General features: G+C 34.6%; 2 protein-coding genes and 1 non-coding gene across 10 annotated transcripts in view; 2 read left to right on the forward strand and 1 right to left on the reverse strand.

Annotated features, from left to right (window-relative positions):
- Trpm (transient receptor potential cation channel, subfamily M) overlaps window positions 1-27,547 on the forward strand; it is a 274,621-nt gene that overhangs the window by 182,968 nt on the left and 64,106 nt on the right. For all 7 annotated transcript variants that reach the window (XM_076125470.1, XM_076125471.1, XM_076125474.1 and 4 more), the window contains 2 exons: window positions 9,641-9,777; window positions 25,779-25,935. In XM_076125470.1, the coding sequence (XP_075981585.1) occupies window positions 9,641-9,777; window positions 25,779-25,935 (294 nt within the window). The remainder of the gene's footprint in view (window positions 1-9,640; window positions 9,778-25,778; window positions 25,936-27,547) is intronic.
- On the reverse strand, window positions 1,083-14,398 carry LOC142980151 (uncharacterized). 2 transcript variants are annotated; one of them, XM_076125478.1, is made up of 3 exons: window positions 13,826-14,398; window positions 3,722-3,920; window positions 1,083-1,302 (listed from the first exon to the last, which is right to left on the reverse strand). In XM_076125478.1, the coding sequence occupies exons 1-3, from the start codon at window positions 14,228-14,230 to the stop codon at window positions 1,157-1,159; spliced, it is 750 nt and encodes a 249-aa protein (XP_075981593.1). In that variant the 5' UTR covers window positions 14,231-14,398; the 3' UTR covers window positions 1,083-1,156. The 2 variants fall into 2 exon arrangements, with proteins under 2 accessions (XP_075981593.1, XP_075981592.1); XM_076125477.1 differs by lacking the exon at window positions 13,826-14,398 and adding an exon at window positions 12,802-13,349.
- LOC142980319 (U6 spliceosomal RNA) lies at window positions 23,863-23,969 on the forward strand. Its single transcript, XR_012959873.1, has one exon. It is a non-coding gene; the product is annotated as a U6 spliceosomal RNA (small nuclear RNA).

Genomic DNA, 27,547 nt, shown 5'->3' on the forward strand with positions numbered 1-27,547 from the left:
GCACCTTTTCTCCTAACTCAGTACTTTTTTCTTGAAACAGCGGCCTAGTTGCTAGAGCAGAATTTAGTCATGCCTAGATTAGATTAGAAAAATGATATTCAGCCAATTAAATTCCCTTAAACACCTTAACATCTTGCGATCTACACATTTTGTCCCCTTCGATCTTTCTTCAAAATAGGGAGGTCAATCTAAAGTCACCTTTGTGACTACTACATAAAATTCTCATACCGAAATGTATCTTGATAAACAAAAAATCTATTACATCTCGACCTTGATACACTAGACTACTTAACTTTTATTACAAGAATTAATTAAGTTACGTAATTTATTGTTTGGAAGCATTTCAGTACATCTCTATAATTGTGTAAGAGCGTCGTATCTGCTCATAAGACGTAATATTTACGGCTACAGACAGCTGAATAAAATCTTATTTATGATATAACTCGTTTCTCAACGTTCGCCAAATAGGGAAGAACTCTACGTTTTATCGAAATACATTTTAACATTCACATCACGTAAGCTATTTCTGAAAAAAATTACAAATAGGAACATGGGGTCGAATTTTATTCACGTTTTTTGTCGAACTTGTTAATACTTGCGTGAATAGTTGATATGCTAGTTTTTAGGTAGTATTGAGCGTTCTGAAAGGGTGATTCCAATTTTGTTCAACACTTCCCTTATGCTGAATTTATTCCTTATGTAGAATTTGTATTCAAAAGTAAAGTACACCAGTTTCTACGATTAATTTTGTTGGTACTGTGGTTAACAACATAGCTATTGCTAAGGTTGCTGTTGTCATTGGTTTGGTTCCCTCCCCGGAAGGTATTTGTGTGATGGGCACCATTATTTTTCTCTGAATGTTAATCCATATTTAAGTATATGTATTGAGGTGTACAAAATATATGTTAATTAGTAATCGAATATCCATAATTTAAGCTTAACTTAGTATACTATAACTTTATGTGAGTTTCATAAGAAGCGAGGCATAATTTTATTCAGTAAATAAAATTAGTTAGGGAACTTTCTAGCAATCTTTACCCAGGCCATGTTTCGCTCCCGTGTTCTTAGAAATAAAGCAACGATCTGTCTTTAAGACAATAATTATGAAAATATAATTAATCAACAACTTAACGAGTGACTTAGATATAATATAGCGCTATTTAAACGGGTCCGGTGTGGTAATAGTAGTCGCTGTTGAGAGCGCATTAGTCTGTGCTTGGAATAACACGTCGTTTATCAGTTTCTCTGCTAATATCCTTGTGTTGGCTGGTAAACTTCGTAATTTGGCTGCTACGTTTATACCTGGAACAACGAAAGGCTTTTATACGGATAAAGTTAAGGAATGAAGTGCTTTTTCGGAATTAAGATATAAGCAACATTAAATACGGACAGTTATACGAAAAATATTTTTTAAATTGGACCGGTTATTTTAAATCTTTACTTGATAAGGCCTCAGTGGTCATGGTAGTCGCCACGCCACTACCATTGTGTCATCATGGTTTGGATTCCCACACGGGATAATTATTTGTGCGATCCTCAAATATTTATTTCGGCTCTGGTATTATCTGTGTCTGTTTTTTGTATGTTTGTAAGAGTCTAGCTATTCTTAGTACGGGAGTTGTTTTCAAAAGAAGAACTCTAAGAGATTAAGTCAGCCTAGGTTGTTCTGTTGTTACAATGGCGTAAAATGGCTGTAAACATTTCGACAAGACCACTGGAAGTTGATAACTTAGATTCACGCATAGGATACTGATTATAACAAAAAGAGAGAGAGAGAGAGATAGATTTTTATTTAATGCATATGGTTAAGAAACTAGTTTAATCAAAGGCCTTATATCATTCCCCAGAAATATCATAGAATCTTCGAAACAGCGCATCAATATCAACAAATTGAATTCACAAACATAAATTCCGAAATATTTTTCAAGAGAAGTCGAACAGTTCTTTAATGCAACGTAGACGGTACCTTTTGAAGTATTCAGTGTCAAACGATTTGAACACGGTGAACAAGTCTTACGCTCTCTCTAGCGAAACATATTGCGATCCTTCTACAATTTACTGGACTATTGAGCTTTCCTTGAAGATCTGAGTGTAAGCATTTGTGTTGTACCGGTTATAGGAAGCAAACTGAATTTTGTATTCAATACTGAACAATAACGAACTATTGAACATGGCAAACGGTTTGTGAAACTAGCTATTTGCCTTCGTTGAATTTAGCTCCGTTCGAGGGAAATTTCCAAAAACTCTCTCTTAGTGCTCCTCTACACTTCCTAAGGAATCTTCATACCATATTTCAACTTTCTACGCTCAGTAGTTTCGGCTGTGCGTTGTCCATCAGCCAATCAGGCACTCGGTATTGGAAGAGTTTTAGATTTTTGCTATCCGACGATTGATATCGTAATCTTGAATTCTCAATTCCGCTTAGATCCGATGCATTATAAAATGATGTATACAAACTATACAAATCGCGAGCGATTAAAATTGTTAAGATATTTGAAACAAATGAATCATTTTTGATGATATTATGTTGTGGGTGGACAGATTGAGCACCAAAAGAGGTTTTCGTTTTCTAAGATATGAAATAGGGTTGATAAGAGATGGGGTTTTATAGTGCGTACGGAAAATCGTATTTTCCATATGATTCGTTATTTATGAGAATGACGACGCAAAAATATAGCAAGGGTAAGATTCCATTATTATGTTTTTGAAACTTATGAGATTCTGTTTCTGAAAATATATTTCCTTTTGTTGACTTGATTTCGTTAGTAAAGAAGTTCGCATATTATTATAAATCTAGTTCAGAAGAAAGCTGAAACGTACTCTAGATAGATCTGTATAAATTAATAAAATAAAAAAACTTGCCGATACAATATTTTTGTATCAGTTAAAAGTACAAACTAACGATTATTACTTACTTGTTTGTTTTCTTTTTTCATATTTATTCGACAGAATAGAATTTGTTCATTTTATCTTAACAAGTATTCCTATAACACAAAAATCTATAGCTTTACAAAGCTACCTTTCCAACAATGAATTCTTCAAAATCATATTCTATAGTACTTGTAGTTTTGTAGTAAACTACCCGACAAATGTTCCAAGAACCGTTCAACTGTTCCATGTATGTACGTTTAACTTGAAAATTGCAGGTCGCAGATATAATGTCTGTAATTAATACGTCGTTCAGTGTAACTTTACTTGTTCCGCTTGCTTTTATAGCTTTAGAAAGTTTGAAAATAGTGGTGTTGTTGTGTTCTAGGAATGTAAAGGCTTTTTAAAACGGTTTTATTAGGGTGGCCCTGTTTGTTTATTGTAAGTCATTGTTATTGTTAAACTATCGAGATTAAAATTAAACAAGGTCACCAACTATATTCCCGGAGAACAACATAGAATACTTAGTTTAACGCGTACGGTATAGAGGCAACAAATTATATAGGTATTTGTTGTTTTATCAAAAACATAATTTCAGTTTCTATCTTCAGTCTCATTTTGTTCTGTTTAAATATCGCCGTTTAATATTGATATTCAAGATTACTAATTACATTAATACAAGATTATTGACATATACTATCCAACTTTACTACTTCTTCGAATTTTCAAACACTCTGTATAAGTATCTGATAGTTCATTCGATGGGATTTTGACAACAGTTAAAACATTTCCTATCACTTTATATAACCTATCCGTAAGCCGCGAAACTGGCTAAATAATCTTTCTTTCTTACCTATAGCATCATATTCGTCTTCAATCTCTGTACAATGTCGTTTAGTCTTCTCTTCTTCAAAGGTAGTGTATCTCTTACTGCTATTGTCTGGTATTTCTATCATAGAAGAAGAATTATAGTCTGTTGTATAGTTGTGTTCTATGCTGGTCTCGAACTGATGCTCATCGTCTTCTTCTATTTCTTCTTCTCCTTCTGAGTCCTGGGAAAGAAGAATGAGGATGTTAAGTATGTATTAGAAGCATGATTCTCTATCATTATCGACTATCGATAAACAGCTCGCTATTGAGAAATTTTGTGTTAGAATCGAATCAGCGCCTCTAAGGAGGGTCGGACTGTTTTTGATGTACATTTAAAATTTCCGTTACTAGATAATACCGATTGTCGAAATTCGCGTTATTTTGTATTGCATACTTTTACCGCCTAGTATTTTTCTATATTTTGTCTCACGGGGACAATAATTCACCTTACCTTTATCTAACATGACCCAAATACCTAGCTAAATATATAAATACACGTACAACAAAAGAAACGTGTGAGTAAAATGGAACTGCACATTCGGATAGCTTCAGGTACCTGCATTCCCACAGGAAGAATAACTACCTCGGGAAATTAATCGTACGCCGGCGGAGTCAGGAACATTGCAATATTCCTACGATTTATTTTCTACTAACATTACGCCTGAGGCGCCGCGCTCACATCAATGTCTGTGCTGGAAGGGGTTTTTGTAACAAAATTGTAAGGAAAGAAAACTATATAGGATGTTTTGTTTGTTTTCTATGAATGTTCTTTTCATTTTTTAAGTTCTATTGTATAGAACACCTAAGCCCCTAACAATCCTTTCGTAGAACACTTTGAATTACATATAGGTAATGTACCTATGATACCTATGAATATTATTTTGTTGTATCTTAACACATAATTCCTTTTTAAAACATATTTTATGAGCAAATGTACATAAGAAGAATTTTTTCCTGTAACAGTTTCCTGTGTCATTTACTTGTCAAGTTGATAAACAAAACACTAGTTTTAGGTTTTTTTTCAGTAAAACACTTATCACAATTCTTTTGAAACCTAAATTCTCTTAAAAATAAACCAACAAACATTATTTATTGTACAACATTGAATATTCCTCGCATTACGTTTACAATAGGCTCATGTGCGGAAGTTCTTACATATTTCCGCAGTCTGATTTGCTTCCAGCAGATTGAATTGTAAATGGCTCGGAGATTGAACGCCGAGCTATGTACGGACGTTATACTACTACGTTCTACTGAAATTGCTCGCACTTATACCGATTGCTGCCTCGATTTATGCACTTTAAAATATTCTATTCGATCACGTTAAACGAATACTAAATATTGAAAGAGAATTACTGCTTTTGGTTAAATCCCGGATAATTTATGGTTCGTTTTTTTATCAATTTTGAAACTATGTGCTTATGTGAAAAAGACAACACTTCCAATCAGTAGTCAGTAGTAATCAATCAGAGTTTTCTTATAAAAAAATAACAAACAAAACTATAATCAGTATGTACTTATTTATTAGACACATTAGTATTGGTTTTTCAACACCACATCTCAGCATTAAGCATCCATTAAGAAATCAAAACAGATTGTCTTGAAAACTAAGTAGGTAAATAGCATAGAAATTACCACCTACCAGGTGTTACTTTTATCTATTTATTTGAATACAAATATCCAACAATATTTCCTCTACAATAACAGTCATGCATAAAACATACCAATTATTCAGTTACACAGCATCCATCCGGTAACATATCACAAACTACCGATATCTATATAATATACCATCAGATACATGTATCGCTGAAGGCAATTGTGTACACAACATGCCTTATGTCCGAATGACCCTTGTGGCGTATTCACGGATTATGGACTTTACCTCAATAGAGGTCCTTAGTCCTGCTTCATTCATAGTTATGTTAATGTGTTAGTTTTAGGTTAAGGGTTAACCTTTAGTGTTTAGGCTGTTCTTTTGGGTTAAGCATAGTTTAAATACTAGGGCTATTGTGATAAGGTTATTCTATGGGTCATAGTGATATGATACAAACTACCAATATCTATATAATAAACAATTAGATACATGTATCGCTGAAGGCAATAGTCCAAACACAACATGCCTTATGTCTGAGTGACCCTTGTGGCGTATTCACGGATCATGGCATTTACCTCAATAGAGGTCCTCAGTCCTGTTTCATTCATAGTTACGCTAATGTTAGTTTTAGGTCAAAGATTAACCTTTAGTGTTAAATAGTATCTTATTAAGGGTTAATGTTAGGTTTCTTGAGATATTTTTAGTATTTGAATAGTGCGATGATATTATTGTATAGGTCTAAAGTGACTCTAAATGGTTGATGAACGAGTTGGCCAGTTTTTTTTGTTGACTTATTTGAATTTTGGCTCCACACGTTACTAAGACTCTAGATCAAATTTAGATTTGAGGTTTATGTTATTTTACTTTGTTCAGATTATTTTTTAAGCCACCATAATAATTTTAAACATTTTTCCGACATATTTCACAAAATAAGGCTAATTTTTACAGTTCAAAAGACTCGCAATAATTGTTTAATCACGTCCAGATTACAATAGCACAACCATTAATCATTTCATTCTTTCCATTTTTTGAGAAAATTCGGTGCTATTTTTCAAAATTAAAATTCGTGCCTTGTTTCCGCAATAGGAGGTCGAATGTTCTGTTGTAGGGTGTTTGTTTTAGCAAATTACTGGGGTGGTACGGTGCAAATATCATGAGGACCGCAATAAAGCATGTCGTGAGATGCGGGCGACGCAAATATGCCATTTAGAAGAAGATTGCGCTCTTGCATTTAACGAAACATTTGTTGATGTCAGGTGGAGTGAGAATTATGTTTATGAAAAGAGACAGGTGTGCTTCTGTTTCATCTTGACTTTTGCATGAGAATATTGGGGTTAGTGATAACTCAGCTGTGTACAGAAGAAAAGTGTGATATTTTTGCTAGTTTTCGAGGTAACACTCGCTCGCTTAATATGTATCTAACAACGTTTTTTACAAGCAGGCTTGCAACAGATGAAGAAAACTTTAGCTTCTTGATCTTTAAAAATTATGATTTTCTTTATTGTCATTTCTAACCATTTTAATATCAACTGTTAGTCTATCTTTGATCTGCCACTTAACTCTTTTTGGGACACAGTCACTTGAACGAACAATAAACGAATCTTGATATAGTTTATTAATCGTAAGATCTGCCCTCTGCACCTCGCTCCCCTCAGGTACGAATATAATAGAAAATAATGGCCGACTAAAAAACGTTGACCCAGTTCTGTTATGAACGCCAAGGGGTTTTGTAAGTAGAAAAAATATTCACAGAACAACTGTCTCTTGAATTTAATGAAAAACTCTGTTTGTTTTATGGAGTTTGTTTTAGGTCTTGTTACAAACTGTTTTACTTCTTCGGGACAGTAATTGTCTTTAATGGATGTTTCACTTTAAATAGTACACTATTCTCGTTTTCTACATTAATAATGAGCAGCTTAATCATTTACACCTTCAAAGTTCAGTTTAGATAAAAGCTGCCAAAAAGCGAAATTAAAATGAATTATAGATCTTTTTATCTTGATGAAACAGATGCCGTTTAGAACAAAAAAAAAGTAAAACAGAAAAGAACATCACATTTTGTGACAGAAGTCACAACGTATGAATAATGAATGAATGAATGACTTTCTTTATAAGGTGCACATAAGTAGGGATCTACTATGTTCCCTAGATATTTCACAGTCTCTGAGTTGGAACTACCTCGGTACCTATATTACGATTTTATTCATGTGGCGTCAAATATTCGCTTGTCACGAGAGTACTGCAGCTGTACGTCTTGCAGATATTTTCATATTGAATTTAAAGGTAGCCCAAATTCTGAGCTGAGATATTGCTATTTTCACTTGCAAAATGCATATTTTGGATTCGAACACAAGAATACAAGAAAGGAAAAGTACGAAAACATAATTTGTTTGGACCTCACAAAGTTCGTGTATAACTTAATTTTGTATGTGATTTAAAAATGTATCAATATTCCATGCTTAGCTTTACAGGAACTAACTATGTGAAACCTAATAATTATTGGTACACTTCTATCAAGGCTTTCAAAGCAATACAAACATTATAATACCACAAAAATCTACTTGAAACACAATCAATCAGATGCAGTTTAATTACTTAAAATGCTCTGACCTGAATACTGTCAATAGAAAAACCATTACAACATTTTCAGTACATTTAAAAACATCCAACCGTCACGAGTTGTTTGTATTTACAAAGTATTTGCACAACAGATGGCGCTACTAGCACTATTCGATTAGTTGATTGCCTGCCGTAGTATTTGAACGATTCGCTTCTTGTTTTAGTCACAATTCATGTTTGTTTATATTGAGCCCGGCTGTGATCGGGGAACCTGTTTTTTTAACTTTATATGGGAATCCGTGGGAATTGACGTCACAAAGGATTTTTAGAAGCGTTTCAAAATGTTAATGGAGTAAGCCGGTTTAAAAATTTTGACTATTTTTTAACGAACGTTTAAAAAGAAGTCAACATTTTTCTAGTTCGTAGTTCTAAATTATTAGGAAACTAGCACTAACATGCCTTTTACCCTGCCTTGCTTTGCCTTTTGGTGCAGTTTTCTCATAAACGATGGTAGCATTGAACTTAAAAGATTTTTAACGAAAAGCTTGCGCTAAATTTACGTTCGTTCCTTGAATTTCAAAGATGCTTTTAAATCATGTGCTGTTTGCTCGATTCGGAAACTGAAACATGGACTGAATACCAAGTGATACACTTCACTTCGGAACTTCGTAAATGTATTTTTGAGACAACAGTAAATCTATTACTATTCTGCCTACCTACTACTACATACTCATTATAACAAACTAGCTGACTCGCGCAACTTCGCTTGCGTTACATAAGAGACATTACATTTTTTACTGCCACTCTGCTCCTATTAGTAGCAAGCGTAATGATATAATATAGCCTATAGCCTTCCTCGATAAATGGGCTATCTAACACTGAAGACTGACTGACTGAGAAATTTTCAAATCGTACCAGTTCCTGAGATAAGCGCGTTCAAACAAACAAACAAACTCTTCAGCTTTATAATATTAGTATAGTTGTTGCATTTCGCTCTAAAATATGAACTAAGATAAACTCTATGTACCAGGCAAAATTGTTAACTTGACAAGAAGAATTCTTGCTAATTTTACTTAATCCATAATCAGTCCTTTACTTATACAACAAGCACCTATCTTGTAGGTATCATAGCCAACTCAAACAAAACATATCCTTGTAATCCTAAACAGGCCGACAACATAAACAAGGTACACATAACGACCTCTATCGGTAGAACAGGTAACCTTGCCTCCACTTTGTTATGTCATGGTTATTTCCAAATTATACCTGACCCTCCTGATTTATGGGGTTGCGGTAGTACATCTGTTTTGGAGTTTCTTTTGGTGTTCTAATTGGAGGAAACGGAAATTATACCTTATATTCGCTGGTGGTATTAAATTAGATATCTGATTTTGAAGCAGTGATAGCCTAGTAATGGAATTAGCCTTCCACACGATGGCCGGGGTCTTAAAATCTAGGCAACATAGATTTTCAATACATTTTCCAATTTGTGTGTAAAGTTTAGGAAGACAAAATGGTAAAACCTTGAGTGATATTGTCTTCTAGTTTAAGTCAGTTCTTGAAGGGATTGCAAATCTCCAACCAGTACTTGACCAGCGTGCTGGATTTACACCTGACCCCTCTTTTTTTATGAAACCTGGCACCTGTTACTTGCAGCTAGCCAGTAATTAATTTTATTAAATTTTTTCGTGTTTTTTTTTTAATCCTTGGAGCAAATAATAATCGCGACAACTTGATTTGTTTCAGATCGAAGCTAGCAGTGCTAAACAACAGACACGCGTACTTTCTGCTAGTGGACAACGGTTCAGTGGGGCGGTACGGAGCTGAGATCGTGCTCCGGAGGAAGCTGGAGAAATACATCGCGGCACAGAAATTACATCCATGTAAGTTTATATCATAGTTTATAACTTTTTTATTTATTTTGCATCGAATGACACATTGATTTTAATTGAGCTTAGGCTTATGTCTAGTGGATAATGTTTGAAGACAAAATTTAATACTCACTTTTGACTTGAAATAATACAAGGTGTTGTGATCTACATATTATTATCTATACAAATAGAAGTCTTATGTAAGTCTAATTTTGTACACTAAGTTAGGCTTCAAAGGTTTATGTATTTAAGTGAGTTGATTTTATTTACACTATGAACTAATACAGGTTTGTATGCACGTGTGAGTTTTTAAATCTAAAATTTATCAACTTCCACTATCTCATAATACGTTTGCTTTCTAGTGCCATCTACGGTGAAAAACAGAATTATTTAGTATTGAAAGCTACAAATTATAATTCATTTATAAGGTACCTTTACAACAGTTTGTATATAGGCTTAAACTACATAACAGAATAAACAACAGCCACTGATGGAATTAGCGGCTGTAGACTAAGTACTTTGCATACACGATGAACCTTCTGACAAGGGCACTGAAAAATTCATTTATATCCTGTTAGGCCGTCAAAGCGGAACTAACTTACTTTTGTATTCATAACAAAGTGAGGGCAGGTAGTAGCCAAACGCATGACGCTCGGGTGATTTGCTATTCCCAAGGTATTCATCCAAAAGTCTGTTTGTTTGTTTTAATATCACGTATCGCTAAAGTGCTGATCCAATTTTTATGAAATTTTGCATGGGATTAGTGGAAGATCCGGGATAAACCATAGGCTTTATTGGCAAAACTAAACCCCTAAATTTCTTGTTTCAATTTTAATTTTAACCTTGTCTTTGAAATGCGTGTTTTGACCAATTATTTATGTGGGATAGGTCCTTATACCTAAAATACCTACATACTTATCTGTCAAAAACTTTAAAAAGGTATCGATACATAAATTATATGTTAAGAACTAACCCGTCGATAGATACTTTTAATGGAGCTTTTAAATATTTTCAAATCATTTACCTCTGGAATAATGAAAACCAATTCTTATCTGATAAAATACCAAATGCAAAACCAAACTCATCATAATATACTCCCTAACGCCATCTATATTTAGATTTTAAAACATTTCGTAGAAAAGAAAATAAATTCGTTGCTATTTTCAATTCTGTTTTTAATTTAGTTGAAGCTGACACTAGTGTAGTGTCTGTAGAGTGGAGACATTATTTAGGTGTCAAAGCAGCCATTGTTGTGTTAGAGCACTCTCCGAGAGACCTCTGGTGAGTTCCGACCAGAATTAATCTTGCTCTCTGTGGAATTTGATTCTTTTATTGTGGAAAGATTATTTAGTTAAGAGTTGCAATGCCTTTGGCAGATTATAATGATGTGGGTGTTTTAATAAAGAGCTCCTGTTTAAGTTTTTGGTGAATTCATACATCTTTTTTTATAATATTCTAAAAATGATATTATACGCTTTAATTGCTAAATCGCTGATCCGATTTTAGTGAAATTAAGTTAAAGATACGGGATCAAGTCTAGAATCCGGTCCTAAGCCTCATAAAAACCTTAACTTAGTTTCAAAGGTTGGTTCTATTTAAACAAAGCCGAATACTATGTATATTATTACCGTAAAGTATAATGGCAAGAAAAATGGCATATCCCTATCTCCCTCTAAACTATAAAAATATATAGAGAAAAGAAACTTTCTCGTACATTTCTTTCATATAATTTTATGTCGTCAATAATTCTCACGAGCCAATAAGCTAGTCGGCGATATATGGCGGTCCTTTCTCATAGCTGTGAATATGTACGCATTGCCTAGGCTTCCTAGCCTGTCACTAGGTTTTACGATGCGGTCTATCATTGTCTATATAGCCTGGAATATTTATGTGGTAAAAACCTAGGTATTTTATTTATTTCAGTAGGTATGTAAAGTAAGCGTCTAAAATGTTTTTTCTTAACTACATTTCTTTTATTTTCTTTATAATTCTGGTTCTGTACATACCTAAGCATGTATTGATTGGTTTTAACGACAGCTAAAAATGTGGGTTATACTGGATTATTTGAATAAGTATAAGAATTATAGATTTACGAGTACTTGCAGTTCTCATTACGGTCAGATTGTATTAAATGTACACCATAGTACCTACCTATCGTCTAAATATTTCGTCGACTAGGTACCTACTTATTCTTCTTAAACATACCTACGTACTAAGCTAAATTCAATAAATCATTCAATTCTTTTCTGATATTTTGCAAGCAGCATTATCATCCTAAACAACGGATTGACCTTCAAAGCAAAGTCACCATAACAGTCGAATCTTATGAACACACATTACTGTTTTGGTTCCACATTTATACCTCTCTCTCTCTCTCTCTTTCATGCTATGAATCCCATATGGTAGTGAAGTCAGTCTAATCCTCCTGCATGTGTCCATATTAACACTTACCTACATAATGTATTTTGTAACACATAAGGCGCTTAACTAGTACGGCAATCGATACATAAACCCTGCAACCTGTTGATTGGCCATTCTCGTAATAGCATCACGTACATAACAAAACATTTTGTTTGCCATTATTCCAAGGAAGTACTACAATGCAATATAAAATGTAGTGCGAAAATACTTCCTATCTAATTTATATAAAACTATATTGTTGTATTAATTAACTATTGCTTTCAATTAAACTTAATTTTTCTTTCGGCGGCAATCGGAACACTTGTTACGTCATTCATAAACAACTTATACTTATTAATGTAAAATGTGCAGTTTTATATTTTACAAACAAAACAGATTGCAGAAATCTACTGAAAGTAAAACCTTCCTCAATCGTATCGTAAACAAACCTCATTCAAATATACCGCCACAGAGTATAGAACGAAAATGACTCACGTCTAAAGACAGCTGTCAGATTCGTAGCCAAATATAACCAAAATAACAAACAAACTAACGTAATATGCACCCTACACACTATCATTCGTATAATAAAGTATAGCTACTAACATTAGAACGCAAATCACTCAGTTCACTCACCGACATCGTAATACCAATCCGCTCGGTCGATTGTTCCTCTTTGAACGACATGAACTCATTCTCCTCGTCGGTGATTATAAAAGACATTAACTCATAGTACCACAACTGAGGAACATACACTTCATCGTCACAAGTCGCCGTATGTCTACTTTCCACCACTTTTTTATATTCCCGCCGAAAACATGTGCGTAAACAGTCGATCTTTTTCAACACATGCAACCGTGTCGCGTCGGGGTTATGTCTTTGCACAAGTCTCGTCAACCTATCAACTGCGTCATTACGTTTTTGCTTTATTTTGTACGATATACAAGCTTTGTCCCACAAACAAGGTAGGTCTTTGTATAGTAGGATGAATTTTTTTAGTAAATTACGTGAGAAAAATACTGTGTTGTCCGACATGTTGTTGAGCGCGTTTGTCGAGTTGCGCGGCGCACTGTTCACTGTGTTGGAAAGAGAGAGCTCGGTGTACGGCCGCGCCTCCCCCCGCCTCGCCTTGCAGCTGTCGCGCGGTATTCGAGTGCATTGTTTACCGCCAACTGCCAACATGTAGGCCAACGGCGCGGCGCGACGTCATCGCTTCGTCTAGAAACCGGATTCCTTTGAATAAATATTCGACCGCTGAATTTTTCTCCCCTTTAAATTAAATATTCGTCTACAAAACTGGACACACAAAAGAATATTTGTTAACCGAACGACAAACCCATTATATTTGTATTGAAACTAAAATTGACGTCTCATACTACTTATTGTTGAATAACAATTTACATGCAGCACAAACTGATTTATCTAACCTTGACCATTGTTGTACTAAATTAACGTTAAAACATTTTCTTCTGATTTAGAATTTTATCAGTTACTCACAAAAAATAATGCTAAAATAATTAGGTATGCAACTATCCTAGCTCCTTGCATTATGTTGTACCTAGGTTCTGCCGAGCGTTTTGTTATGAAGCCCTAGATTCCAAAATATTTACAAAAGTTTGAAGATAAGATAACAATACACAAATTTTATACATTTACTTACAGCATTCTGTTCAGACGACTGTTCCTTAACTTTGAATGTATTCACACGATTGTTAGATTCATTCTCGTCGTACGTGAATATGAACGACAGCATGTCGTAGTACCACAGGTTCGGCGTGTATATTTCATCCTCGCTGGTAGCCGCCCGCCGGCTTTCGATAACTTTTTTATACTCCCGACGCACACACGCGCGCAAACTCTCGATTTTTCGCAACACATGCACACGCGTCGCACTAGGATCGTACTCCTGAACAAGTTTGGTCAGTTTTGTGACCGCATCGTGGCGTTTCTGCTTCACTTTGTACGAAATACAGTCTTTATCCCATAGGCAAGGTTGTTCTTTGTATAATTGGATGAAACTTTTGAGCAGTTTGCGTGGGAAAACGATGTTGTTGCCTTCTGACATGTTGAGTACGTTCGGCGAGCGGCGCGGCGCGCAGATCACTGGAGTTGTCGGTTTGGTGGGGAGAGCGCGGCGCGGTGCGATGCTCGGCGCGCCCCCTCCTGCCTGCCCCTCCCCCTCCGTCGTCTGTCGCCGGTCGGGCCAGCTGAGCTCTTTGTTCGACGCCTCGACGCCAACATGTGAACCACGGTCGATAAACTCGTTGAGCGCTGGTTGCGTTCGAAATGGAATCGTAGTTCAGATGCTTATTTGTTTGTATATGTTGTTAGTTATGTGGGTTTATAGGGAAAATGTGTGATAACTACGTATTGTATGAGGCAAAGATAATTTTAAATAGAGGAATTATAAATGTAGGTTACCTACTTACAGATCAATTTAATTTCAAGCAATTTTCAACAATTCAGTTCCGGTGCAATAATAGCTGATGGAAGTGAAGAGACATGTAACAATTAGGCAACTCCTAAATATTAATATCCTTAATTTTAAAAGATAGTAAATTCTAGACAATCAGAACAAAAACAATACTTACATACATACGACATTACCGAGTAGGTACCTATAGAATTTCTACCAATAGAAACAAAATAAATGGCAAAACACAGAGAAGAAAGGAAGCGAACCTTGAAATCTCCCGCCATGTCCTATTATACGTGCGTGCTCCATATTCAGCGTGAAATCCATGGGAAAAGCTTGGCGAAATGGGAAAAGGTGGGTATTAAATGGGAATTATATGGCAATGGGAGCCACACTTGGAATAATGTGTGCGTTAGTAGATACGAACCTTTATTGTGGTACTGTGTTGAATGAGACCTTGTTATAGAAGAGAAATAAAGGAAATAATACAAACCGTTGTTTCGGTTTTGATATTGCTTTCGTTTAAAGAGTTTCTATGTTACGTTTAGGATTGTTTTGTAGGTCTATAGATCACGTGTCAAATTATCAAATGAATGGAAGGTCGGAATCATGATCTAAGTAAATGGACAATAATAATTAAATGGACAAACATAAACTGGTTTTACTGTTTTTTGCTTTACTTACTTATTCTTACTTCTTTTCTGTTACTTAGCTTTACCTTTACTCTTACTACTTTATTCTTTTTTCCTTGGGATCCTTTGAATAATTTACAAGACACGTGGTATTTTCTCCACCTGAAACAAAAACCTCGTGATGATGATGAATTCAATGACCTACTTTTGATTTCGGGATTATACTTAGTTATGACCACTTAAATGTAATTATAAAATTATGTAAATCAAATCATACAAGCATATAAATAAAAATCTGATCAAAAAGTTTAAAACTAATTAAACAGGCTTCAAAGTAATATATCGACATTTTAATCAGAACGTCTAATTTTACATCGAAGAATTGTAGAAAGAGATTAGAAATTAATTAGTTTTCATTCTAGATTCAGACGCTGAGCTTTTAAGTCTACAGCTGAAGGCTTAGACATTTCAGATTTATAAGCTTTTTAATAACTTGGTATTAGTGGTATGATTGGATCATACGTTCAGATAAAAATATTACTTGTTTGACAGCCCAACACTCAATGGTGGTTAACCAAAATTTATGGAAAATTACTAGTGAGTACTTTATTTAATTAATCACTAATTAGAATATAGGTAACTAATAGATCATTGGGAGACTTAAAAATTAGGTGAGGTATTTAAAAAAATGATAATTTCGTATATTATTATAGTTCTGTAGATAGAGGTTAAGTTTTGCTACAGCCGGAGTGGTTTTTGAGTAAATAAGGTTTTCTTAACCCGTAGTTAACTGAATTGCTTTTAAGAAAATAAACTTTTTTTTACATTAAAATAAATAAATAAATAAACATTTGATTGATGCCCGCTTTGGGCATCAATCATTATAATCGTCTAATCAGTAAAAAAACTGTGCACTGCTGGAAATAAGCCCTAATAAATAGATTATAATACCCCTAAAGTTCGATTTCTCAGAAAAATTGTCAAAAGGCCTTTTACCTCTCATAATATACTACTAAGTCATAAATAGCGAGCGTCCAAATTCCTTTAAGCTAAGGGATTTCACCGTAGCCACCATAAAATAGGGTTACTGCAAACGATGTCTGCGACAAATAGACTCTGTACACAATGTGCTGTGATTATCGCACACCCTTCTGTGGCGAGCCTATGATTATGATGACGAAGTTAAGAGTATAAATAAGCCAGTGGGTCTTTACTGCCGTAAATGAATAAAGTTTTGTAGATTTCATTTACTATATCATATGAATATTTGCTATTTTTTAAATAAATTTTAATCCTTTATTTTTAAAAATGCGTCTTTCTCTTTCTCTATCTATGTGTAAGTAAACTACAGAACACCTGATTTTATACCTATATCAGGAGGTCATCTGTGTTTGATTCATAGCATATCTTCTGCTTTACCCCAAACACAGACCCTATTCAATTTCACCTAAAAGTATGAGTGTTATAAACCATAAGATCTAATTGTCTCCATAGTGTCGACTAAAAATCATCCCATCAAACAAAAGTAAAGCCTTACAATAGTGTCACATATCCCCTATACATTCGAGTGAGCAGCAAACCTTTTGGGTTCGCCATAATACCCATAAAAGTTGATTTAAGGTGAGTCCCTTTGTGCGGGCAAATTGATAAAATACCGATCTGTATTGAACGTGTGGCCGTCTCTGATAAAATGGACGACTATGAACCCAAATACTGAATTAACTGTTTATTATGATAAGTTTTTGTTGAGGCAAAATTATGGGGAGGTTTGAATGAGGTGTCTGTAAGAAGATAGGTTTTATATAAAGATTATATGTGTGTGTTAAAAACTGAAGTTAGTTTGAATTTGTGTATCAGGTTTGATGTACTTTGTCTCAAGGTATTGGTCACTTTCAATTTCAATAGGGTCTGTAAAACTTTTTAGTTTTACCTACATACAAACATACATAATGTAACTCCTTTTCTCCGTAGAGGTAGGCAGAGACCATATTACTTTTTTGATTTTACTTATGCTACACAATTCGGACGACTATTCGGCTCTTGAAGTTCAATTTTATTTTACAACTTGTCATAGTTTCTTTAAGAAAGCTAGTGTTTGTCGAATTTATCGATTGTCACGTACAGAGAAGTGAGTTACGTGGTTTTGTCATTTATTTTATACCCTCCTCTCATAACAGCTAGGGGTGGACGCGATGAATGCTGAGAGAAATTGAAAGATTTACTTACCTCTCTTTTAAGATTTCAAAGAAAAACTAGCAGTTGCGCAACCTTAAATTCTTTCATTTGAGAGAAGTACGTAAGTAACTATCAAAGAGTGTAGATATTTTTTACTACTTTTCAGTAACTTGTAGTTTTTATTTTAAAATGATGTAATGGCTTTATTATTAACAATATTTCGATAAAAAAATAAAAAATTTACCAATTTTAACGACACCTTAGTAGCTTAGTAGCACTGGTCAATGATGATGCCGATGATAGATAAGAAATATTTTTTTCATGCAATTCCTTTCATACAACATTCAGAGAAAAACATTTTCCTAAATAATAAAATAAGTAAACTAAACAACGAACTTTCCATACATATAAACAGCAAAAACAAAAAAAAACACTTTCCTAAAACTTTAACCCGGCCATATAATATAATATCCGAACCCAAGTATTCACAAGTAATCTAAGTTGGGGCCCTTAGGAACGTGGATATACTATTACAGGTATTTGTTTGAGACAAAAAGTTCCTCCTAATGATGCTGTAGATAGATATACTTGTTGAATCTTGCAAGTTTTTGTTACTGAATAGGTGTTTCTTTGGCTCGAAACTAACGGTAGGTAAGGTCTATTTCTTTAGATACGAGTAGCTTTTGGCTTTTATTTGAAATGGATTTAAGAGAAGAATCAAAGATTTTATTGTCCTTATTTTTTTATTACTCTTTGCGATACGCATACGGTTTAATTTGCTAAGACAGTTCTATCAACTATTTACTGGCTTCTGTCTTCATTAAGCCTGACTTTTTTCAATTTATTAACTTTTGATGTTTGAGTTTTTTCTATGCAATATTCATGTCCAAACGGCAAAAAGTAATAATTTACGTCCTTAGATTATCTTTTCAAGCCCTATAAAACAGTAATCATCTCACGGTATCATGCCTTTTAAACTTAAGCGTAACGCGATTAGCCACATTAACTTGGATTTTTGCTTGACTTTTCGGCACCTTCTTACCGGCCGTGGTCGTAAGCTGAAAACAGATACTTATGCTGAGGTAGTCCATCTAATGCACCCGTTCGAATAGCACCTTGACAAAAACCACCTAGCCTAGTCCACAAAGGGCACCCATCAATATATATATTTGGCTGGTGCTATTTAAACAGGCGCTCTAGATGGAGTACCTCCTTCTGCTTGCGTTAATCCATGTATATTAACTAAACTAATCCTTTTATACCAAACATTCTGGTCCAGAATTATCCTGACCAATCTTAGAACTATACGGGTTATATAAATGGGTCTTCGTTCTGCGGTTAATTCTACCATTCATCAACACAGCCAATAGTTTACGTCCCTTGTGATTAATGTGCCTCAATGTTTGACGTTATTTAACCTCTAGCAAACTGTTTGTGTTCTAGACCTAGAATGTTCACTTCATTGCTTAAATATTTAAGAGCATCAAGTAAATTAATGGAATGCTATCGTTTGGTTTCAATTGAAATTGTGTTGAATTTTACTTTTGAATTTTTGATAGAAAATTATATGACTGTTTCAAATATTTAATACGAAATTATCAAATAAAGAATATTTAAATTTATCTTTGAGAAATCACTATTCTTCTAATCGGACCTATTGCAAATTCCTTTTTTAACACCTACACAATATTAAAATCGTAAACAATCGTTTTATCTAGGAAACGAGTCAACTTTAATCGTGACTACGTACCATAGAAGCTTACCTAATTCACAACACTTACTAGCCAGTGAATTTCAAAAATCGTTTATTCTTTCATCTGAAAATATCTTAAAACATTGATCTATTGAAATCAAAGAAATCCAATGACCGAGTTCTATATAAAATGTAATATAAAAGCAGAACAGATTCTCGTAATCCCAAATGGAATACAGCGCTGAAACATCATTTTAAAAGAAAGTCCATTAAAATGTTCATAACGAAAATAGTTTTCTAAGATGTCGGTGCATTCACAACATGGCCGCTGTTTTTATTATTAAATATCTTGTGCAAGTTAATTGAAAATCTAGTGCAAGGAAAATATGAAACCTACACGCTTTTCTTTCTTAGAAATATGTATCGCGACTATTTAAAATATGGTGAAATACACAACACTTTAAAAGGCGTGGTATTATGTCCACAATACTTTATTTATTTTATCTTTTAAGTAATAACTGTATGGTAGAAACCAAATTCGTAAGTACCTAGCAACTTATTTTTTCTCGCACTAAATGAATATTATTAGGCTTTATTATTTGCCGTAGAATCAGCAGAAGTTAAAACCAAGGACGATGTTTAGGTAGGTACAAGTAGGAGCGATATATCAGAACCACAAATAATTTGCCAGTAACACAGTAAGCCACAAATATTTAGCTGCTGGCCAAAAATTTCAGCCGCTGGCCAAAACGACGAGTAGATCATGGCAAATAATATTCTTGACAGCATTTTTACTCGTTCAGAGACCTTTTCAGACTTGAGCGTTATCCACTTATAATATGCTATCGGTAGTGGAACTTTTCTTACAGATTAATCCTGACTAGAGCAAAACAGTCCGTACTGCGATACGCGATACCTCCTTGGTAAGCGATTGTTTAGCAGAACCCGCTTTATTCTAAACTAGCTTTTGCCCACGACTTCATCCGCGTCCTTTGTTACTTAGAACAGAATAGTTATTCAAAGTTTCATCCCCTATTTTAGCTCCTAACGGGTCGAAATTAGCATTGGTCAGAATCCTTTCTTAGCGGATGCGTACGTCATAACATCTACCTGCATGCCGAATTTCAGCCCGATCCGTCCAGCTATTGGGTTATGCGTTGAAACATCACTATGGCAGTCAATCTGTTAGTCCAGTTACCTTAGAATTGTATAATAACTATCGTGCAGTAAAAAGTTACTCAAACAAATATCAGTTCGATTTAAACTGTCAAATCCTCTCAATAACACGAAGGTAGAAGCCACACAGCCAATCATTTGGATGACCAGTTCCAACGATACATGTCTGTCGTGACTCGTGCCGCGGTTTGTAACCACTACTATCCAATCTAGCCTGTACTGCAATTAAGCTTAATGTGTGTTTAGGTAATGTGTGTGATTAAATTATCATAGCAATAGGGTTAACTAAATGTTCCTATCACCATAACGAAGATGAGATTGTCCTATTTTACTGATTTGTATAGATTTATCTAGTTAGTAGATGTTGCTCAATCTATACTTCTATACTAATATTATAAAGCAGAAGAGTTTGTTTGTTTGTTTGTTTGTTTGTTTGTTTGAACGCGCTAATCTCAGGAACTACTGGTCCGATTTGAAAAATCATCACGGTACGACCAATAGGAGCAGAGTAGCAATAAAAAATGTTACAAAAACGGGGAAAACATTTTGACCTATTCTCTTATGTGACGCAAGCGAAGTTGCGCGGGTCAGCTAGTTATCTTAATATTTGTAAGTTACAGAGTAGGGGAATAAAGAGGTCCGAATTAATGAGTTTTATGAAATTATAATAATGTCTGGCTACCAGAAGCTCCATTTACATATTTTTTATTGCTACACAATGTGACTTAATTAAGGCAAGTATGTTATACTGTCAAGGATTTTATATTCGAACGCTGAAACAAAGAAATCCTTTTCCCAGTAGCAGAGTCAAAGAGACAAAAAATACAGTGTTTAAATGTTTTTTTTTTGGTACTAATTTACACCGTACACGGCAATATTCCAAAGAGTAGCTAAAGTATCAATAACTTTTATTAAAATGTCCTTTTTAACAGAAAACAGGAAAATTCATTTCATCTAATATCTAGCATCAAACTCTCATAAACTTAGTAATATAATAAAACTTTCAACAGCGCCACACCTGTCCATTCTCCATCCTTTATTTGAACTCGTAAAACTGGAGGTTTTTATAACATTTTTTATGTGTTTCGGATGAATAGAAATTCTCTTCAAAAGTCCGATAAACAACGTCATCAGGTGTCCTTGTTTTAACTGTTTGATTTTAAGGGTCGCGGGGAAAATGGGGTTGATTTATCTGTATGTGGAAGATAGGGACGACCTTATTGAGTTATATGATAAGATACTTGCTGACCCGGCTACACAAGTGTTCTGTTTCGCTCCCTATTTTAACGGGTGAAAGATATTTTTTTTTCAAAAAAATCTAAGTCATTTTATTCATTTAGGTCAAATGTTGACACTTATGATAGTCGTTACAATGATTGAATCTACCACTAGCTCGGAAATGGGTTAGAGCCTTATGAAAAAAACCCACGGCTACTCTTTTCATACGCCCTAAGATTTACAATGTAGTTTCAAGCTGCAAGCATGTTTAACTTAGAAAAATGTACTTAAGTATCGTACCGAATCTATATTTGTGCACAATTACATTCGAATCGGCAACGCGCTTTTGTAGTAAAGCGTGACAAAAGACAAGCTTTCGCAATTCGATATTAGTAAGTAAATATTTGTATGGGAAAGATAGGGCGACCCCATTGAGAATGATAAGATAAACATATGGGACAATACGGGTGCGTAGACCCATTTTATAACGCATGGCTATGTTCAGAATACCTCCGTAGTTCAGAGGTTAAGCGATCACTACACTACAGTGCGTCAGGAGGTCTTGGGTTCGATTCCCACACGGAACCACAAATCATTGTTACAGGTCTGGTTGGTATTTGTCTCCGTTGTTTATATGTTTGTAAAAGTATCCGCGTCTCGTGAGCAATTCTAGTGCGGAAGTAGTCTTTTAAAAAAAAGGAGTAAATCATCAGTATCTTACCAAATGAAGAAGCAGAACAACACCAGTTTAAAACAGCTATTTAAAATAATACACTTGATGATGTCTAGATAACAATAGTTTTAAAACAGTTTCGACAGTTCCAGACCGTCCGACTGAAAGACAAATTGTCAGTAAATGTATCAACAATAAATCGTTACAATGTTTTTACCCTCTTATTCATAAAAATATATGAAGTTATGAAAAGCTTAGAGTTTGGTTTCTTTCACTCCTTAGCGAAATGAGAAAGAGAAAACATATTATAGTAGTTTTTTAACTGAAATAGGTTTACAGTGTGTTTATGAATAAGAGGGTTAGTTTTGTATGTATTTTACGATGAATGCGCGTTAATTCCTCCGTGCAATTTTGGCGGCCATGTCACGCGGGAAGCGGTTGCAAACCACTGAGTACGTCACATGCGGTCACGGTTATATCAACGGTTAAGTGCTATGTATGTATAAAGAATAGTACTTTTAGTTGAAAAAATAATCTTGTATTTATTTTAAGTCGTAAATTAGGCCATTAATTTATTGTGCAGGCACCCATTGAAGATGTATGTATAAATAAAACAAAAACCAGTTTACAGGGATAGTTACAAATGTTTACATGCATTCTTTGATTTCTTTCTGTCTCAAAGACAACAGGGCATGAATTTATGTATATTTGAACATAGATTTTCACCGTGAAATAAGCAGTTTTAGAGAAAGATCATATTACAAAAAATAGGCAAATTATTTGAGCCAACTTTTTATATATTGTACAGGGCCCTAAAAACCAGGCAAAGATACCAGATTTATACCAACATTTTAGATTACTTTCGTGTACCTTACAGACTTTTTTACTACCTTGAAACATCCCAAACTTCATTATTAAGTTACTTGCCTAAAAATATTCTCGAAAAGTCTGAAATTACACAAACATTGAAAAGATTTCGCTCAAATATCGTCCTGAAAAATAAATGAAAAGTTGACAGGCAGACAGCGCCGCGGGCCAAAGTTAGCGAAGGTATTAATTAACCTCATTGCAAAGTATTAAATTTACCCTTAATTAGGCGTTAATTAAGTAAACCGAGATAGTATGCTTGAGTTTCGGCTTATATTTTAATGTGGAAACGAATTTTATGACGGGAATGCTGATTTTTTGGAACGGATTAATATAAAATTAATATGTTTTTTTGGTGTTTATAATTCTTATTGGGGCTTTAATTGAACAATTCTATTCTCTTTGTGTAATCAACCTTAGATATTATGTTGTTCAAACAAAATTTTAGTTGCTTATTATTGGCATCGGAGCTTTTTGTAACTTAGCCCGGTCTATATTCTCTACCACACAACAAGTAAGTAACCCATTTTTTTTGGAAAATAAAACAGAATTAACGAGAAAATGACTCGCTGTTTAAATTACTGCAAGTGTGCGAAGTATCTGATGTGAAAACCCCAAAACTAATGACGTAGTATGGCGCGACATAAAGGAGGGGAGCCGAGCCCTTTGTTTGGCAAAACACGTGGCAGGACTGACGGGTGAAGTGAAACATTACGGCTCAACTACTCCATAGATGGCGCTCTTCTCAATATTTGTGCTCTTTCATACAAAGTGCTAAGGCCTGAATCGCGCTATCAAAGTTTTCACAGTCGCTAAGTATATATACAAAAATTTGCGCTATGCTGTTGTACTTGCTTCGGCAGTACATATACTAAAATTGGAACGATACAGAGAAGATTAGCATGGCCCCTGCGCAAGGATGACACGCAAAATCGTGAAGCGTTCCACATTTTTTGAAGAGTTTTGTTTTAGAAAATTTTCATCAAAATATATTTTTGCTGCGCTTCCCCCGCTATAAAGTTGGAAACTGTATTACCGGATTAAAGAATATTCTAATCCACCGGGCAAAATTTTACTGCATCCAATTTCAGTGTTTTGTATAATTTTGCATGTTCTTGCATCTACAGTAATTGGGTAATAAATAATACCCAAACAATTATTTCAATTTTTCCGTTACTCCTTATAGAATTATAATTCTTTATTCTGAGTATGTTCATTATTACACCTTTAAATCGACGGAAACCTTTGTTTTTTTGTAATAATGAACAATATTTTTTCTTGAAAAAAATATTTTGCTTCGTTACATTAAAAATATCCTTGCAGGTTTCCAATTTTGAGGTACATTCTGTTGAAACCCCCGCCTGGTTTATCAAACATGAACTAAAGCAAACTTTGAACAGAAACCTGTAGTCTAATCCAATCACTTAAGCAGCATCGTAAAAGATAGACTACGGATCATTTTGTTTGCCTACTTTGTGGTTACAAAATGTATGTATTTTGTCTTACGAAAATGACCTTTAAGTAGACAAAAAGTAGCTTGTCACCGAGTTAACCTAAATATAATACTTTTTATAAAGGTAGGTATTTTACTTTTCTTACAAAAATTCCCACTTATATCAAAATCTTATACAAATAATGTTTTAGGTCTGATTGAACATATTGTCGGATGTATATTAGTTAAATTTTCACAGAAACTTAAAAAAATCCCTGAATAAAGTTCTGTAACAATAAAAGTTACGAAACATAATGACATTTCAGTACTCATTTTGCTTAATGGTTTACAAGCGTCTTGTATCAATGCGTTTGTTAATTTATCAGCAACACTGATTTCTAATCCACAAGTATAACCTACAGTACTTATTATTCTGTGGTATAACTATCTATCTGTCTACGCGCTTATCCTGAGGCAAGCATCGTAATATATAATGTACAAACACGTTCCATTTCGTTAAAATATAAAACGTGTATCCAATCTTTAAATGACTGAAGTAAAATGAAAATGTCGAAAGAAAATCTCTCAAAATTAGACGTTTCCATCCATTACCGATTGATGAGCAATGCAAACACAATTAAAGTTTGATTCACTTCCCAAGGGAGGCCATCGTTCCTAGAAAATGTTGAGTAAACAAACTTTTTTAATCTTTTTCGTAATAAAGTCCTGAGATCGTGTTTGGGTGACCAGTTGGCAAACATTAATTACTTCGGTCCCTTGCTCGAGTGGACTTGAACATCCAATGATGATGTTGCGATTTTTTTACCGATATTATTATGTTTGATCAAATCTTTGCTAGAGATGCTCATTTTATTTCTTTTAGAAATTGACTATTTGTTATTAAGCTTGTGATTCCCTGATAAGTTGGGAAGATGGTAATACTTTCAGATTTATACTGTTACTCCATAACAGCATCCTAATATCCTATTGGTAAAGATTATCATCTCATCTTATCCATATATAGCCAAGAATAGTAAGTGCTTATAAATACTGTATATATAATACTGAGTAAAAATAGGACCAATATAAAGCGCCTAGATCACCTAGGGTTAGGAATTAGGTATATCTACTCCTTGAATTTTTCCCGTATTAAAAGACTGGTAAAGAAGACGTGATTTCATATATGTATGAAATAGACAGGTATGAACTTAAAACAAGATTTTTAGAACCTATTTTAGTATGTCAAATGTGTTGCATACGGCTCAAGCTCACAAGACTTCGGTATTTTGTCTATATCAAGCCGTTCTAATGATAAATGTTCTTTGTTCCAGACACCCACTCGTCAACTCCCGTGGTGTGCTTGGTGATAGAAGGGGGCACGAACACGGTGCGAGCTGTGCTGGAGTACGTGACCGACAACCCGCCGGTGCCGGTCGTGGTGTGCGATGGTAGTGGCAGAGCGGCTGATCTTATTGCTTTTATGCATAAGTAAGTAGACTTGATATAGATATAAGACAGAGCGATGATATACGGAAGGTTAATATTAAAATATGTAATATAAAAAGCTGTAATATAGCAACAGTTTGACTTCGTTGCCGTTGCGTTTTATAAGTATGTTAAAAATATAAGCTTAGATCTAATAAGATTAGAATCTATTGAGGCTTATCTAGTTCGGTTCGAAATGATTGACGACCTACAAAAAGGTAATATGCACGGTATAGGAAATAGATGGAGTATAGTGCCTATTAAACAAAAATGGGTGGCACAATACGCGCAATATTCTCGGCTGGCTTGAAGTTAGCAGCAGTAGCTGCACAGATGACATTTTTTGGAACTAACTGGTGATGATTGAGACGTTACCTGCGTTCTATTATGCCTTACTTCAAGCCTGTCGAGATAAATTGCGCGTACTGTGAAAACCTTTTGACGATTCGAAATAATTTACATACCCGTAAATGAATTACTAGACTAATTTACCAAACCGTACTTGACAGCAGTAACTAGGACAAGGTTAAATTGCAAGTCTCGTATCGAAGATGTAAATATACACTGGAATAGCGAACACACGACAACAACAAACATTGGAGTTGTTATTCTCAACAACAACAAAACGAAGTGACTACCACATAGATTGACAAACAATTCCACCTTACAAAAGCAATCATGTTTTCTTTCCCGTTTCGCCGTGCTAGGTGAACTAAATTAGATTTAAGTCACGAACAATATCTTCCTGCATTTAAGTGTAGCGACACACCTGCGGAGAGTTCGGCGTCGATACTTCAATCGCTGAACTGTCGGTCATAGTATTTGGTTAATTTGACACAAGAAAAATGTTGAACTGATGGAAAGTTACGTGACGTTCACAGTAATATTATAACTTTATGGTGTGTGCAAAATAAATTCTTCGGCGAGCAGGCAAAGCTGCGACATTGCTGCTATTTGCTATGCCGTATCAGTATCTATACGTTAAACGAACATTCATTCACTTAACGGACCGCGTGACTTGTTGCTTCCTATGTGGTTAGTCTGAACTAGTCACCCGTCGGAAGATTTCGACATCACGCTGAACGTGACATGGTTTTGGACTATATGTAGCTGACTCGAAAAACGCTGCAAGCGTTTTCAACTAAACGTTCGTAGCCGTAAGTTCCGCAGGTGTGTCGGTACTCTAAGTGGCTGCAGTCGGAAGTTACCTTAAGAGCTCTGAACGAGTTCTTGTCGGTAAATATCCGGATCTGCACCGTTGCAATATTCAACCGCTGAATCAATTTACATGAACGATTCAAACTCCGCTCATTCAAGCTTTAAACTTCTCCAAACTTTTATATTTAGTTTGGAATTCTCAGAATTTATTCATCCATAATTCTATTCTCTTGGCGTTTATTATTCTTCTTTATTTTATGCTAGGTCTTTTGTCTAAAGTTTCGACCATCGCTGATATCTTTATTGATCAGTTTTGTTACTGCAACAGTTGGAATCATGCTTAAAAAGTATTGGTAAAGTTCAAATAATTTAATGGCGTATCTGACATAGAATTTGAGGTATGTATAAATTTTACCCGCACGGCAAGACATAAAATTTTTTAAAATTATCAAAAGAC

Source organism: Anticarsia gemmatalis, chromosome 17, assembly GCF_050436995.1.
Source record: "Anticarsia gemmatalis isolate Benzon Research Colony breed Stoneville strain chromosome 17, ilAntGemm2 primary, whole genome shotgun sequence".
NCBI lineage: Eukaryota > Metazoa > Arthropoda > Insecta > Lepidoptera > Erebidae > Anticarsia > Anticarsia gemmatalis.